General features: G+C 42.6%; 2 protein-coding genes across 3 annotated transcripts in view; one reads left to right on the forward strand and one right to left on the reverse strand.

The window, feature by feature from the left end:
* The first annotated feature begins 1,926 nt into the window (after positions 1-1,926).
* SS18L2 (SS18 like 2) lies at positions 1,927-7,509 on the forward strand. Of its 2 annotated transcripts, XM_077830779.1 has the most exons (4): positions 1,927-2,058; positions 2,775-2,929; positions 4,507-4,583; positions 5,042-7,509. In XM_077830779.1, exons 2-4 carry the CDS (start codon positions 2,861-2,863, stop codon positions 5,124-5,126), a joined length of 231 nt encoding a protein of 76 aa, XP_077686905.1. In that variant the 5' UTR covers positions 1,927-2,058; positions 2,775-2,860; the 3' UTR covers positions 5,127-7,509. The 2 variants fall into 2 exon arrangements, with proteins under 2 accessions (XP_077686905.1, XP_077686906.1); XM_077830780.1 differs by lacking the exon at positions 1,927-2,058 and having other exon boundaries at positions 2,451-2,929.
* Positions 7,510-7,610: 101 nt separating this feature from the next.
* GARRE1 (granule associated Rac and RHOG effector 1) overlaps positions 7,611-17,313 on the reverse strand; it is a 106,822-nt gene continuing 97,119 nt past the window's right edge. The window contains exons 13-14 of the mRNA XM_077830778.1: positions 11,073-11,151; positions 7,611-10,101 (exon numbers count right to left, since the gene is read on the reverse strand). Of these exons, the coding sequence (XP_077686904.1) occupies positions 9,775-10,101; positions 11,073-11,151 (406 nt within the window). The 3' untranslated portion in view covers positions 7,611-9,774. The remainder of the gene's footprint in view (positions 10,102-11,072; positions 11,152-17,313) is intronic.

The raw sequence follows: 17,313 nt of genomic DNA on the forward strand, positions 1-17,313 counted from the left end.
AGGAAATTGGATTCGCTTAACATCGTTTTGCTTAAAGTCAAATTTTTCAGGAACATAACTACAACGTTAAGTGAGGAGTTCCTGTGCAGGCAGCCTAATGGTGTTTCACTGACCTGGTGCATCTCTTCCTCAAGCTAGATTGTTGTCCTGTTTCTATGGTGGCTAGCATAATGGAGCTTCTAGTTGCTACTATAACTCTCTCCACTTTCCCTTATCTGGAATAAGCAAAACTTGATGATCACCTTGTCATGCTGCAAAAGCTTTCTTTTTGACTGGTTGGGGAGGATGAAGGTGTTTCCAGATGTGGTGTCTGCTACAAAGAAGCTTTTCCATTGCTTTTGATTTGGTTAAATGCTGCTGGTGAGCTGTTATATATTTTTTAATATTGCTGGGCAGTCATCAGTTGATATTAAAAAGGCCTAGATGTCAAGGCACATCCTGGACTCCCAGAACTCATTAGATCTAGATACCAAAATGCCCTGGAATTTTCTCCTTAAGAAGGGCTTGCCTTACAGCCATCTTTTCCCCCTCTCCAGGTGATCCTTCTTGTCCTGGGAAATCTACTACTCCCCATATGAGAGTATTTCCATACTCTACAAGACAAAATTCAATTGACTATTTCTCCTCCTAGGGGTTCTTAACCATTATAGATCTCTGGAATTCAGTTGTGAATGCTAGATAGCATACAGTGCATGATAAATAGCTACATAAAAGCTAACTGTGAAGTACTACTTCCCTTCTCATACTTCTCCAGTATTGTTCTACTTGCTGATCTAATCGTTGTGCGATGACAGCCTGAAATTACGCAACACAACTGCACTGAATAGTGTACCAGCTGATTCTGTGTTTTAAAAAAAACAGATCTGCAATGTAGAAATATTCTAAAAATGCACATATGAAATCTGTCACTAATTCATACTACTCCTGGGGACTGGAATAATACATTTGGCCAAAATACGAAGGGGAAAAAACTGATGTAATACACCTTCCACGTCTTAACTTTCAGAGGGTAGTGTGAATTAGACTTTAACACTTCTAGCCAGAAGTTTGAAAATAGAAAGGGGTTCCAGCTGCTGCAACAAATAACAGTTAAAGAGTTTCAGAGTAACAGCCGTGTTAGTCTGTATTCGCAAAAAGAAAAGGAGTACTTGTGGCACCTTAGAGACTAACCAATTTATTTGAGCATGAGCTTTCGTGAGCTACAGCTCACTTCATCAGATGTATACCGTGGAAACTGCAGCAGACTTTCACACCTTACTGCCGTACAATTTCCTTATAATGGAGGACCTGCACAAGTCTGAAACTACTACAGCTTTCAGCATGAGTGGAAGATGTAAGTATTCATTAAAAGTCATTTTTCCACTTGAAAATTGATTCTGCATTTCTAAAGAATAGAAACGTGATGGAGGGAGAGTGCTATATGTGTGTGTTCCACTTGGACTGCTGCTCAGTCACAGCTGAGTTAGTTTTGAGCCTTGCACTAATGATGATGGAGAAAGAGGAAGTGGGTTTCAGCTTATCAGGTTGAGAGTCAGAGCAAAGGGCTAAGGATTCAAAACAACTCTTGCTTGTTTTTACATTTTAACTCTCAGCTTTCTCTGCTTAAGGAGGGTCACTGGCCAATTTCAACTGCTACAGTTTTGCCTCTTACAGCAAAGCATGTGATTTAAACCTAACTACTTCATACACCTGCGATTACCTATGTTAAACAAAGAGGGAGCCTGCTGCAATTTAAGGGGGAAGCACTTCCTTCAAGTAGGGGACTTTTTCGCAGAAACAGGAGGAGTGATCAGATCTAATAACCACCATAGTTATAACCACCGAGGGGGGGGGTGAGGGGGCAATAGCAGCAGTTTACGACGTGGATCCCCCCCTGTTTGGGGCGGCAGATTGGCAGCGACCTGGGCGGAGTCAATCGGAAGCGGCCGGGGCGGGCCGGGCCGGGCGTGATTCCCAGCTGCCCTTGCGCGGGGAGAAAGGCCAAACCGGTAACTGCCGGGGGTTGGGTGGCGGAGCGACTGCGGCGCGCGGGAAAGCGGAAGTGAATCCAGAGAGTCGGTGAGCCGGCCTGTACCGCCCCAGCCCCTCGAGTCCCCGGCCTCCTCGGTCCTGCCCCGCCCTCCCGAGTCCCCGGCCTGCGGTGGAGAGGGGGGAGCTTCCTCCTCGGTCCTGCCCCGCCCTCCCGAGTCCCCGGCCTGCGGGGGAGAGGGCGGGGCTTCCTCTTCGGTCCTGCCCCGCCCTCCCGAGTCCCCGGCCTGCGGGGGAGAGGGGGGGGCTTCCTCCTCGGTCCTGCCCCGCCCTCCCGAGTCCCCGGCCTGCGGGGGAGGGAGGGGGGGAGCTTCCTCCTCGGTCCTGCCCCGCCCTCCCGAGTCCCCGGCCTGCGGGGGAGGGGGGGGGCTTCCTCCTCGGTCGTGCCCCGCCCTCCCGAGTCCCCGGCCTGCGGGGGAGGGGGGGGGGCTTCCTCCTCGGTCCTGCCCCGCCCTCCCGAGTCCCCGGCCTGCGGGGGAGAGGGCGGGGCTTCCTCCTCGGTCCTGCCCCGCCCTCCCGAGTCCCCGGCCTGCGGGAGTGGCGGGGGGGGGGCTTCGTCGAGTCCCCGGCCTGCGCCCCGCCCCCACCGGTGGCTCTAGCACGTAGCGCCCCTTCCCTGGCGGCCGCGCCGTAGCCCGTGGAGCGGGATGAATCTGGGAGAGGCCAGGTGCGGATGGAACCAATCCCCCGGAGGGGGTGAGGAGACCATGCAGTTTTCTCTCCCCCCCCCTCCTTTGGGGCTGCAGGTCGTGGTAGCGACCTGTGGGCGGAACCGAGCGGAACCCTTCGCGGGCGGGCGGGCCGGACCGGAGGCCGCTGCCGGTTCAGGGCCATGTCGGTGGTTTTCGTGCCGGAGCGGCTGCGCGGGAAAGCGGAAGTGAATCCGGAGACCCTGCAGCGGGTGAGTCTGCCCGGTACTGCCCCAGCCCCTCGAGTCCCGCGGGGGGGCGTCCTCCTCGGTCCCTCCCTGGACTCCCCTGCGTGCGGGGGGGGGGCTCGGTCCTGCCCCCTCCCTCCCCCTCCGCTGTTTCCTGGCCGGGGGGGGGGCAAGGGCACGGCAGGCTCAGGGGAGGGTGCGGGAAGGGGTGGAGTGGGGGCAGGGCGGGGGGTTGAGCAGTGAGCACCCCCCGGCACACTGGAAAGTTGGCGCCTGTAGCTCTAGCCCTGGAGTCGGTGCCTATCCAAGGAGCCGCATGTGGCTCCGGAGCCACAGGTTGGCCACCCTGCCGTACAGCATCTGAGACGCTTGTCGGCTGTCTCGCCGAATACAGTCCTCCCACCCTGCCCCAGCTCTTGGTCCAGTATCTGTTCAGCGCTGAGCACCGGGGAGCCTCGAGCCTTATTGCAGCGGGGGGGACTCACCACACATTTTAGTGGCCTCAGTGTGGCCGCCAACTCTTGCTGGTGATCACTTGTTGATAAATTTTCTGAAAATACTTAACTTAATATGCACATATCCATGTCCAAATCATTGTAATTTATTTGTTCTGGTTTTTTTGTAGACTCAGTAACAAAAATAATATATCAATGGCATTGGACCACTTTTTATAGTGGAGATGCGGAAAGCCAGTGAAACTGCAAAGCCCTCGTTTTACTTTGTTTCCTCCCTTGCCCCCATCCAAACCCGCCTCCTACAGCTGGGGCTGGGAGCAGGGCCATGGCTCTGGGATGGGAGGACACAGACAGGGGTAAGGGGGCTGAGGCTGGGGCCACAGCTGGGGACAGGCGTGGAGCCCCGGGCGCAGGGCTGGCAGACAGGACAAGAGCCAGGACCCTGCATAAAACCTGAGGGTGCTGCAGCACCCCTCATGCCTCTAGTTCCTGTGCCTATGTAATACAATGTATAGTTGTATTTTGGTGCCCTTGGTCCCTGCTGCTTCTCCCTCCCCATCCCCCATTGCCCCAAGCACACCCAAGGCTCACACTGCTCCCTATTTCCTAACCATGGTGCCTGGTAAGACCAGAACCCCATAGCTGGATCTGGGGTGGGGAGGAGGGGCGAAGCCCAGAGCCACACCACCCTTGGGGGCTGGAGCCTTGAAGCTGGGGGTGGGGTGCTGAAGCCAGAGCCTCCAGCTGAAGGTGGGGAGGGTGAAGCCCATCGCTGGAGCCTCTGGCTGAATCAGGAGGGGGGGGCTGATGCCTGCCCCAGGAATCCCACAGCTGAAGCCTGCCCCCTGGGTGCTGCAGGAAGGGGTGTTGCTTTGCCCCTATCCCATCTGTGCCAAGGAGGCTGTCATGACCATAGGAAAAACTCCTGGTGGCTGCATTTGAGAAATGCTGTTCTCGGCCCTATTCTACCACAAATAAATCATAGCGTGCATACTGAAACTTGAGAAAGATGCAGGATAATATTTTTCAGCCCAATTATCAAAGAACGGGCAGAACCAGCTAACAGAAGGGAATTCTTGCAGTTGCTATAAACAACTTCCAACAAACACCTGTGGCAGAAGCAAAGCACTAACTTGTTTATTTTAGTTACTAGATGAAAATGATCAGCTGATTCGGTGCATTGTAGAATATCAAAATAAAGGAAGAGCTACAGAATGTGTGCAGTAAGTAAACTTATTCCAAAATGCAGTCACTGTGATTCATGTATAGAAAAGGTACTAGTTTAGATGCCCAACACACTGTGAAATGTCAGAAAATGTTTTATAGAAAGTTTTTGGTTTAAAATAAGCCTTGTTCATTTACCACATCCAAGATACTGCATCAACTAAGCCACATAATTCTCATCTTTAGGATGAAAGTGAGGTTGAGACAGGATATGGGGAGTTGGGTGTAAGAGAAAGAAAATAAGATATGAGGGGGGAAGGCTTAATTATTTCCCAAGAGTGAGTTTTTTCCATTTTGGGTGTGTAGTAGATGACCTAAGATGGCATTTATTAATTGTAAATATGTATGACTACTTCAATTCTGTCTAGGCACAGCCTGCCCTGATCTCTCTATTGCAGGGAATACAATTATCAAGTCTTGTTCCCTTCTGAGTTTTCCAAACTTTTTTCTCTCATAGGTACCAGCATATCTTGCACAGAAATCTTATTTATTTGGCTACTATTGCTGATGCATCTCCAGCCACTGTACAGAAGACTGATTGATCCCACAAACTTGGACACCCTTCAGTGGTGCCTATATGAAGCATGGAGACATGATTGAATTGGGGGAACTCTGAGGCCAAGAGGGATACAGCATTCCCTCATTTTGTCTGACTGGCTAAGAGAGCAAGCTTTGATAGGGATTAGCTGGGAATCCAGGGGCCAAGATTGATGGGCATTAGGGAGTAGATTCTTATAGGAATAGAGTTGCTGTGGCCTTGCATCCTATTGGTGATGAGCTGATAAATATGGGGAAGATCCCTTGCACCAGTCTTCCCCTTTCTTGATTTTTTTGAGAAAAATACACCTTATTTAGAAGTGCTACTGCCTGAGTCTTTCATGCTTCCTTGAGTGGTAGGTGACAAGGGGGAGTAGGAATTCAAGCAACAGTGTCACTGAACCCTCAGCAACCTGAATGTCATCATGTATTCCTTTGGAAAATGAGCGTGTTAAGGTGGTAAATGATGACACTAGGTATCAGAGGGCAGGGTGAGCTTTGGAGAAAGGCTCAAGTTCTAACCCACTTACCCAGGAGACATAGTAAGATTACTGGAGGTAGTCTGGGACTTGCTGCCGCTGGCCATTAGTGTATTGCAGTAACAGCCAGATGCTCCAAGCAGAATTAGGGCCTCATGATGCTGTCGGCTGTGTAAAGCTATATGCCTTAAAGAGCTTACACCACTCTTTGTCTACTCTAGTACCAGTTATTGGACCATGAGGTTAAGCAGGTTCATGACAACTCCCCTGACTAGGCTCATCCAGTTTTCATCTAAAGTTACCCCAGAGAATGTTATAGGCAGCATGGCTGTTTGGTAGGGGAGGACTGAAGCTTAAGTCTCCCTTAGTGTCCTATCCCTCTTCCACTCACTCATCACAGGTTTATAGGGCATACTGTAGTTCTCAAGAATGCATCTAGTTGCAATACTCACTTTAGAGAATTGTTGTCTGTGGCCTGAAAGACAAGCAAACAGTTTGCTTGCCATTCCTCCCTCCTTCTGGTTAAATGTGTCTAACTCATTTCCTATTTATCTGAATTCTTGAATTTGTGAATTTACAAATTCCACAGTACAACTAGTATAATTGTACTTGACTTGCTTTGCCAATACGTGGGCATTGCAGAAATCAGAAGACATTTATTCCTCTCCAGTGCATCCTGTCTTTCCCTCTGAGAATGTCTTCGTGGGCTAGTTGTCCTGGAAAGAGATTCAGACTTAGATCTCAGTAGGCAGTACAACTGACACTTGTAGATTAAATGTTTAATTAGAGCCAAGACTGAGCATTATGCATAATGCTGTTTGCTACATCATAGGTTAAGTATCCAGCTGTTTCAATAACTTTACTTATGATTAGTGAAAATATTTTCATTTCAGTTGTAAAACTTATTTTTGCAAGACTCCAAGATGTCAAAAATGCAGGGTCAGGAATCTGTCAGATGCAATACAGGGACCCATCTTGCTGCACATCCGATTACAATATGATAGATACTATACAGATTGAACTACAGCTCTTCCCAATAAGCAAAAGCACTTTTGGGATTAGTATGAAACTACTCATGCAACAAGTGAGTTAGAGGAAACCTACTTTACTACTTGTAGACAAATCTGGCTTGAGTAGTTGGTTCCCTCCCAAACGTGCAAGTTTAATCTAATATTCTGAGTTTAGGCTTCTAATTTTCCAACAAAGGAACAGCTGACTTGTCTTAAACAGATTAAGAAAAGTAATTTAAATAGTATTTAGATATTATCTAAATATGGAAAACACTAAGCAAATAGTTTTATATCTGCATTTAAATATTTTATGAGGGAATACTCATTGTTTCAGTAATGTCACATTAAAGTATTACTTTAACTTGCTTGAAAATGTTAGATATTTTGTAATAAAATCTGGTAACAAGCATCTTTGAATTCATTCCTTTGATATCAGTGTAAAGACTACTTGATTTTTAGCAGCTTTTCTTCTCAGAATGTGGAGTTGTCATGTACATGTATTAGGCTTTTTCATTTGTACATTTCAGATTTTGTATTCCAGTCACACAATTAGTGTAACTTAAACAGAATGGCACCAGACCATATTTTTGTCCAAAAGCAAAGGTAACTAGTCATTCATTAGATTTGTGAACAATACATAAGGAAAGTGACTTAGCATGTATAAAAGTGAATGCAAAATGTTCACCACCAGAAGCTGGATGTGGATATCCATTGTCGAGGAAGTAATACAAACTAGTGCTTTTCAGCAACTTTCCAACTGCTATTGAAGGAGCATGAATAGTGGTACTATACACTCCATCCTAGTGCTAAAGTAGCCCTAAAATAAGGATTGAGGAAATTAGATATCAGATTCTACGGTGCAGACAGCTCATTTAAAAAGTCATTAAGTAGACAATTTTTTACATTAATATTCCTTAATAGCTTTTCATTTACAAATTTAGGTTACATCATAAGGCGCTGTTCATTTTCAGTCAGGAGCATATTTCAAACAGGTACAACCTATTATTAAATGTATATCTTTAATAAAGCAAATAGGTTTTACTTTCAGGCGCTTTAAAAGTAAAATACAAAATGTTCAGGTCAGAAGCATTAGCTATTCACAAGAAGCACTGCAATAAGGGTAAGTTAACTAAGCACCAAACCCTTGCACATGGCAGTGTAAATGATAAACAGATTTTATGGCAAGACTTGTTTGCCAAGTGCAACATTGTTAAAAATTACCAGTGTTCAGAACAATCGGCAGCACAGGACATAGCACCTACATGGTCAAAATGCAGACACAGAAATGGTTTCAATTTTGTTTCCACAATTCGCTTGGATTAAGTTTAGAAACTTTCAGTATTTGTAATTAACAATAAATTACAAAAACTGCAGCAACAGTTTTAGCACTGGTTAGGAAAAGTTCAAAGTTATAAATAAATCTAATTTGCATTGTGGTTTTAGAATGAATAATCATGGGACATAAATATAACCAAATTTAGGATCGAATATTAATTGTCAAGCTTTAGGAAACTTCAAACCATTTGTCAAGCTAAATAACGACTAGTACTTTCAGCAGAGGGTTTTCAAAAGTAAAATAGTACAGAACATTAATTTACAGACAAAAGCCACGCTGATTGTGCAAAGCACATTACTGTAAAAAGTCTATGTACAGCAAACAATTCTCTGTAAACATGGTAAGTATGAATTTTCAGAAAACATGGTGACAGTATATCAAATACAGGCAACATTGGCATCCTTAAACAGCACAAAGGGTAACATTCTAGGCCTGCAACTACAGACCATCACCATACAAACAAAAGGAGTGAATGGGTTTTAAACACCCAAATGTTTAATAGTATTAGTGTTGTATATTTTATATATATATTTATATATTTTTTTGGTATCTTTAGATATAGATGTACTTCGTTCGTAGAAAAATGGGAACAAACGTACTTTTATCTTCATGGAAAATCTGTTATATGTAGTTAGAACTAAAACCCCACTTTACTAGTAGTTAACATATTAGAATGGTATAATGATTTAAGAAAATATAAAAATAAGATTAATACTGTCAAAACTTTATACCAGAAAATATTATGATTTCATTACTTTTAAAGATGAAATATGAAAAATTTAAATAAGCTTTAACTATATAAAGAATCTTCTGTAACTTCAATTAATATACAATGGGATAACTATACATATATTTATCCCCCCCCCTCCAATTTAAGCACCAGTCACACACTGATGGATCCACTTTGGTTGGAAGATTATTCCAAATTCCACAGGTTAAACTTTGTAATGGCACATAATATTCTTTTAAGTATCTGCTACCCACATTTTAATTCTAGTTTCTCTTCTGAGCCAGCTCACAATTTTTACTCTAACTGTAGCATCTGAAATAAGACTTTAAATATATGCAAGTAGTCTTAGCTGTAGTTTCACACATTTAAGGAGCACAGTTGGGCTAATGCCTTTGGCCAAATGCAGAAGTATCAAATAGTGTATTTGAAAATCAGCACAGTCATATCCACACAGATACCATCTACCTTCAGCAGCCAAGAAAACATTTGAAAAGCAAGTTTGAGTGGTTCCAGCTGCTCTATATTTACATCAGTGAAATTACTGCAAAACTTAGTTTTGCAATGGTTGCTGTAGGAAACCCACTTGCATGGCATGTTAAAAGCTGCTGCCCCACTTCACTAAAAAAAATTGTCACAGGCTGTTTACTTAGAATACAAAGACTACAACTTGTCCATTATAAATCTAAACAAGAACAGTGTTGAGCAAAAGCAAACACTATATTTGCTTAAAAAGTCAATGCATTTTAGCAGATGTTTAACTATAAATCTATATGAAAATAGCTATAAAATACAGTGTCTTGCATGGTAGTCTTAGCAATTTTTTTAAAAAGGGGTTTTGAAAAGTAAAGGTAATATACACATTTTAAAAGTGTTTTGCACCACAGTTTTGGACTGTTTCATGTACATTTAACAAATATATTGGCTGTTTGCTCAGCACTGTAAAACAATTTAAAACCTATGTACATCACCATAAAGTTCTCACTCCACATATAATAAAATAACCAGAACACTGCCAATACACAAAGGGGAAACAAAGATAATATACATAATTTATAAGACTGTTTGGCCCTATGATGCATCTTTCCAATAAAAAAGCAGTTAGTATTGATGCAGGTAAGATGGTCTGCGTTCGTGCTTTACTGGAAAGGATTTAAAGCCCTTATTCAGCTGTTTGTGCTGGGAAGTCTGCTGCTGGGGTGAGTGTTGCTGCGGAGCATAGGCAAAATTGGAGGAAATCCCTGTAGATGGAGTACAGTCATTGGCTGTAGACCAAACTGGTGACTGTAAAATTTGCATTGTGTCATTCCACTGACTGACTGGATTACTCATTTGATACAAAGATGTACTCTGATTGGGCAGTGTGTTTGCGACGGATGAAGAATGCTGCCAAGGGGCCTTAGGAGGCCAGGTTTTGGTTTTATTATCCTGTAAAGACAGAATTATTCGCTTTGATTTTGCAAATAAAAATATTTCCTTTTGGAGCTGTACATCGATGCATTTTGTTCTGATTTCAGAAAGTTGATTTTCTATTTACTTGTCTTAAATTATTTACAGTAAGAAGAGAGTTGAGCAGATCAGACAAAAAACCCTTCGTTTTTATATGTGCGTAATAGGTACCTTTTCCTAGAAAAAAGGAGCATGTTGCAAAACTGATTCATAAGCTTGGATAGTCCCTTATTTTCGCTTCTAAAAATTCTATTGTCCCTTTTCTTTAAACTCATAAAAATGACTATTGGCTTAAAACAGGCGTATGTTGATCAGTTATATGCAAGCTTTTCTCATGAAGTATTCTGAATACACTTACAATTTGTAGAGCTCTACTACAACATCTTTATAGAGCAAAGACTAATTTATTTATCATTTATGTTGGTGTTCTGCCATAGGCTGGCAGCTCACTTCATTGTGTGATTCAGTCCCCAGTTCATTTCTCACTTAAAAAAAATTACTTGACAGTGCAGCGCCACTAACCCTACATTTATGCCACCCTGGCCTGTTACGAGAGCACCCTGATGGGCATACCACTTGCTCTGGTTTGTCACCAAAATATCTGGGAAGTGAGGGGAAAAGAGCACTACAAGCAATCAGGAAAGCACTTCCAGCAATCAGGAACAGTTTGCATGAGTCCAAAAGGAGGAAAGCAATGTGGTTTGAACTAATTTAAAAAAAATTGTTTATGTAGCAGAGATGCTTCTTAGGAGTCCCTATTTTAATACTTAAGTTTTGTGCAAAGCTTTAGATTTCCCCTACAATGCACATGGTTTCTGGTGTTGATTCAATTCAGAATTAACAAAAATTTGTCTCGTGAGCAGTCTCAAGTACCTATCAAGTTACCTAGTTTTTCTTTGCTTGCTAAATCACCTTCATTAACAAAGAGAAAAAAGCAATTTTCAGCTTACCTGATTAAGATCATCCACAGTAGAAAGAAGAGGTGGTGATGGTAGTGTGCTATGGTCCTGCTCACCACTACTGTGTTTTCTGCAGAAAGCAACAGAGTGACATGCAGTTTGCTGCCATTTAAAAGCACATCTTTTCACCTACTGTTGGTACATGTAATTCTTAAGATGACTGTTTACCCTGTATATTTGACAGCTTTGTGTGTGTGCTTGTCTCTGTTTTCACACTCTGTGCATCTTTCACCCAGCGAGGGGAGAGAAGAACATTAATAGTATGATTCCTGTTTCCTTAAAACAACAGTTGGTAGGTGGATTCTGGGATAGTAGTATCTAAACTTTAACTTTTAAAAAAATTAGTAGTTAAAGGGACACATCTTGAAATTAGTTGCCCACCTTTTTTCTGTCTGACTGTATATTGTAAACCATATCAAATTGAGGTATGTTCTGAGTACTCATACATTGAAGCTAGAATAATAAAAATCCTTCAAAAGTATAACGTAGCTCCCAAGCTCTGCACATACTATCTGTTACAGCAAGTACAGAGTCTGGCTTGTATCTGATGACAGAGAAGTGAACTGAATAAGCTCATTTACTAAAAAGATTCAGTGTTAAAATTTGGAACCCATAACAGTAGCTCCTCTGTCAATGGCTGATTTGATCAGAGGCTCTTGAATGCAATTTTAACAACTTCTACCCCTGGTTTTGTTTGGTTAAGTAGGTATATTTTAATCACTACTTATAGAAAGTTCTCATTTAAATGCCTTAATTACTAGTAATCATAAGAACGTAAGAATGGCCATAGTGGGACAGACCAATGGTCCACCTAGTCCAGTATCCTGTCTTCTGACAATGGCCACTGCCAGATGCTTCAGAGCAGTGGTTCTCAACCAGGAGTACGTAGAGGTCTTGCAGGGGTACATCAACTCATCTAGATATTTGTCTAGTTTTACATTAGGCTACACAAAAAGCACTAGCAAAGTCAGTACAAACTAAAATTCCATGCAGACAATGACTTGTTTATACTGCTCTAAATACTATAAACTGAAATATATTCCAGTTGATTTATTTTAAAATTATATGGTAAAAATGAGAAAGTAAGCAATTTTTCAGTCATAGTGTGCTGTGACACTTTTGTATTATGCCAGATTTTGTAAGCATGCAGGTTTTAAGTGAGGTCTAACTGGGGGTCTGCAAGACAAATCAGACTCCTGAAAGGGGTACAGTTGTCTGGAAAGATTGAGAGCCACTGATTTAGAGGGAATGAACAGAATAGGAAAATTACGGAGTGATCCATCCCGTTGTCCAGTCCCAGCATTTGGCAATTGGAGGCTTAGGGACACATGCAGAATGGGGTTGCATCCCAGAACATCTTGGCTAATAGCCATTGATGGACCTATCCTCCCTGAACTTACCTAATTATTTTTTGAACCTAGTTACACTTTTGGCCTTCACAACATCCCCTTGCAATGAGTTCCACAGATTGACTGTGTTGTGTGAAGAAGTATTTCCTTATTTTTTTTTTAAACCTGCTGCCTATTAATTTCATTGGGTGACCCCTGGTTCCTGTATTAGGTGAAGGAATAAATAATACTTCCTGATTTGCCTTCATACCATCCATGATTTTACAGACTTATATCATATTCCCCCTGAATTGTCTCTTTTCTAAGATGAACAGTTCCAGTCTTTTTAATCTCTCCTTACATGGAAGCTGTTCCATACCCCTCATTTTTATTGCCCTTCTCTACTTTTTCTCAATAGGACAACCAGGACTGCATGGAGTATTCAAGGTGTGGGCATAGCATGGATATGTATATATAGTGACAATATGATATTTTGTTTTATTATCTATCCCTTTCCCAATAGTTCCTAACATTGTTACCTTTTTTGACTGCTCTTGCACATTGAATGGATGTTTTCAGAGAACTATCCACAATGACTCCAAGACCTTTCTTGAATAGTGACAGCTAAGTCAGACCCCATCATTTTATATGTATAGTTGCGATTAAGTTTTCCAGTGTGCATGACTTTGCATCACACCCACAGAATCAGACAAAGCGGACAGAGCACCAAGTGGCCTCAGCACGCTGAGCACACTACAGCTCAGTGGGCCAACACACATCCACTGAAAATGGGAAATTTGTGAAACCCCATATGGCACATCCCTCAGGACAGAAAAGTGATTACCCAGAACTATCCTTAGAGAAAAGCATGAAGCCAGCGTAAGGCAGTCCTATGTACTCTGCTTGGGCCTGTAAGCACTTGTGATCATTGGTACTAATAGATCTAGTAATAGCAGCAGGAATAACTGATTTTTGTCCATTTCCAGGAGACTTGACTGGTGCTACTAGTGCAGTCTGAGAACCTTAACTAGGTCCTGAAGTTATCTTGACAAAGGTCAAAGATTTGAAGCACCTACATTCTCAGAACTGTTTCATAATCTTCTCTACAATCTTAACCAGACATGGAAGATTAAAAATAGGTCTATAGTTGGCAAGACTAGCAATGTCAAGCAAGTTTCTTGAACCAGTTGTACATATGCTTCCATAAAGGTGACGGGCGAGGGAAGAAATAATTGGTCTTTATGACCCTGAGAACCCCTCAACGCCAACTGGCAAAGGATTCACTGTTCTGTAACATCCACTCCTATCAGACCTGACTAATCCATTACACCCAACACATTGCTTTCTTAGTAGTCATCCAAAAAGGGTTGTGTAAGGTGTCTAATAAGCTCATATCATACAGATCTTCATAATCTTTGTGAGATGTTTATACTGGTGATATTTAGAGAGTTGTGTATGTGTACTGAAAACCAGTGCCAAGGCAGAGCTGACAAAAAGTTTGTGCATCAGACACAGGACACTGATTCACTGATCTCTCTGTCAGCTATTTAGATTAAGCACAATAAGTCAATACAATGGAAGGCAAATCTGCATACGGGGTAAACAGGAGTATGCAATGATACCTTGGAGCCAGCACTCCAGGAAAAGAACCCACAAGGGGTCATACTAGCTCTGGGAAAAAAACAGGACTTTGGGGTATAAAAGAAAGGCAAAAGGACATTTTTTAATTTATCACTGAGGGAATGTAAAGGACTGTGCTTTTACATCCATGAACAGCGCATCCCACCCAGCTGGGCTGGTGATTCTGGGAGTTTGCTTTAGGTGAGAAAATACTTCTGAGAAGAATTTTAGCTTTTTTAGACTCTAAGAAGCATGTTACACTTTTTATATGTGTAACTATTTTGTTTCCATTATCCTTACTCAGTATCTCTTAAATCTTAATCTTTGATAATACCCTTCTGATTCTTTCACTATAAAAATATATTTCAGTAATGTTATAAAGGGCCTGATCCTGAGTTGTGTCAGTCAAGCTGTTGTGTACACTGTCTCTTTAGGGAGTACTTACCTGGTAATTTCTGTGAGTGTCTGGTGACAGGGGCTGGACAATGCAGGGAGCACTCCAAGGACTTGAGGGCTAGTGTGTCTATATTGCTGGCCGGCACAGAGATCCCAGTTCTGAGTGACATGGAAGTCAGTACTTGTGCGTGGCCATAGGCTGGGGATTTCAGGGAGCTGAGCTACAGCAGGCACAGACAAGTCTGCTTCACGCTAAGGGCAGTTGTGGTGAAGTACCTCATAACCCTGTGTACTCCTGGGGAGTGCCACAGTCTCCTGCCCTTTTTGCTTTTTTCTGATTTACAAAGGAAGGCCTGAGATTATTTTTACATTAGAAATTTGGATACGGTCTGTCCTCAAATACACTGACAACTGAAGAACAAGTGAAATGACATTGCAAGAGTCAAGAAAGTGAGAGTTGAGCAACTGAGAGGAAAGAATTTTCTGAATTCTGGTTCTTGTTGCTTACATTTGAGAGCTATTTCAATTTACATGGACTAACATTTTGGAGGAAAGCAATCTTTGTTAAGATTCATCATCACCCTTTCAATTCATGGTAAGCACTAATACACATCCTCAGAGACCCTCAACAAGTCCTCCAGCAAAACTAGAGAAAGCCATAGTAGATATTCCGATATTTCTGAAGGTACGTCTACACTTACAACAGCGTATCATGTACAGACAAAGCACACCCAGCTAGCACAGGTATAAATAGTAGTGTAGACGGTGAGGCATGGCTTAGGCAAGTAAAGTACCCTACGTGCCTGTACTCTCAGGGTACATGCCCTATACAGCTGTCTACATGCCCAAGAAGGGCAATCCACGTCTATGCTGCTGTTTTTTGCCATATAGTGTTCTGCTGCTTTTCCTGCTGCCAGAGCCTTTCCCTGCCACAATGAAGGCTCTGACAGCAGGGAGAGGCCCTGCTGCCTTGAACCTTTCCCCACTGCCTCCCCTTTGTGGGAGCCCTTCATTGCTACATATAGCTACACACTGCAGTGACAAATGCAGCCTGCTTTCACTGCAGTGTGTAACTACGTGTGTAGTGCCTCTACTCTACAAGCTGCCGTAAGGATAGGCAAGACATGAGATAAAAAAACAATGAGATAAAAATCCTAAAAACTGCCATGTTCAGGCCTTTACAATCATAAAAAAGGCCCAACTTTTACCAAGTCCTTTGCAAATCCGCTTTTAAGAATGCTCAGCACTCTGCCCTGCTCTTGTACAGTTTCATATATATTTTAGTTAAATGTCATGATACCTAAAGCTATGGATGGGCTCTTTTAGTTATAAAAAATTAACTAAAATAAACAACAGAACAGTATTTGTAGTAAGCAAGAAACACCAGCACTGCAGGCTAGCTATTTTTATGACACCTGCAACTCAGATATGTGAGATTTTTTACCTTCCATTTTGAAGATTCTAGTATCAGAAGTCTGTTATGGAGTTGTGTCTTCTCACTCCATCCCCCCCACCCCACCCCCAAACAATAATCCTGGGAATAGATTTTGACATCAAACAGGATTACCAGAATGAATCTATCAATATAACACACCCTGCTATGTTCTCTGGCAGCTTGCTTCCCTGGTTTCACTCTTCCACATTCAGCTGCTGCTTTTTCCTATGACTGCTTACAGACATTCCTCTTCATCTAACTCTGCAAAAGCAGTCTCTGAAGTTTGGTTCTTGGCCCCTTAAATCCTCAGGTATAACTCCTATGCTGCGGACACTTCAGTCTATACCCCACTCCTTCATTGTTTTGACCACCCTTCACTTGCTTTCTGAATGCATTAACCTTACCCACATCTTGCTCCACCACACTTCTTTCAGGGCAACACATCCAAAACAGATATCCAAGGATGACACACTGCTTCAGTAAATTTAGCCCTGTTGCCATTGGCTTTCAGCATCTAACCCCCAAAATGGGTAATTTACTTATATTGGCATGTTTTGGCTCTAAATTATTCAGTGGCTATTATGGGAGATTATTTAAAATATGTTCAGGCACAGCACTAGTATTTGCTGATAGTTTAGGTTTGCCAAATGGCAGATTTTGAAAACGACATATCTTGGGAACCAAACACTCTACTAGAGTAGGGGACCTAGGCCCTGATTCTCAAAGACACTTAGAGATTTAACTTCCACTCATTCCAGTGGGAGCTAGGCACTTAAATACCTTAGAGGATCTGGGCCCTACTGCCTTGAATAATTCACTTTTCAAATTTAGGCGTCTTCATTACTCCTCTCTTAGCTACACACCTACCACTGGATCAGTGAAAAATTCCAGAGACACAGCAAAGCTTTCAATCCCTCGGAAGGTAGAAAATGATTAGATTGTGATGTGTAGTATAACAGGAATAATCTTCTGCTGTAATTCACTTTTGAGACTGATTAAACACCTTGGCTCTGTTTTAGCTATTAATCAAGCTCATTAGTTTATTTGCTTTATATGATACCAACAAAAAAAATGCAACTGTGCATACAGAAAAGGAGGGACCAAGCTGACAAGGCTATTAAAGATAAAGGCAGGAAGTTTGAGGCTGATGCCCACTTGAAGGGAGAACCAGTGGAAGAACTCAAATAGGGGCTTGACATGGTAAGAATGACCAGGCTGGTAGATTATTTTAGCAGCACCATTTTGAGTAGAATTAAGGGGAACAAGGCCACAAAGGAGGAGGTTGCAGTAGTCGAGATGCATAAAGAGGGTTTGGATGAGAATTTTAGCTTGAGATGAAGCGTTGGAAGAAGTGGTAGGGTTTATACATGAGTCTAGAGAGGGGCAACTGAAAGATGATCCCCAGTTTAAAGGGGTGAGTAACTGGGAAGATGGGGGTGTTACCCATAGCGAC

The sequence above is a fragment of the Eretmochelys imbricata genome, chromosome 12 (assembly GCF_965152235.1).
Source record: "Eretmochelys imbricata isolate rEreImb1 chromosome 12, rEreImb1.hap1, whole genome shotgun sequence".
Lineage (NCBI taxonomy): Eukaryota > Metazoa > Chordata > Testudines > Cheloniidae > Eretmochelys > Eretmochelys imbricata.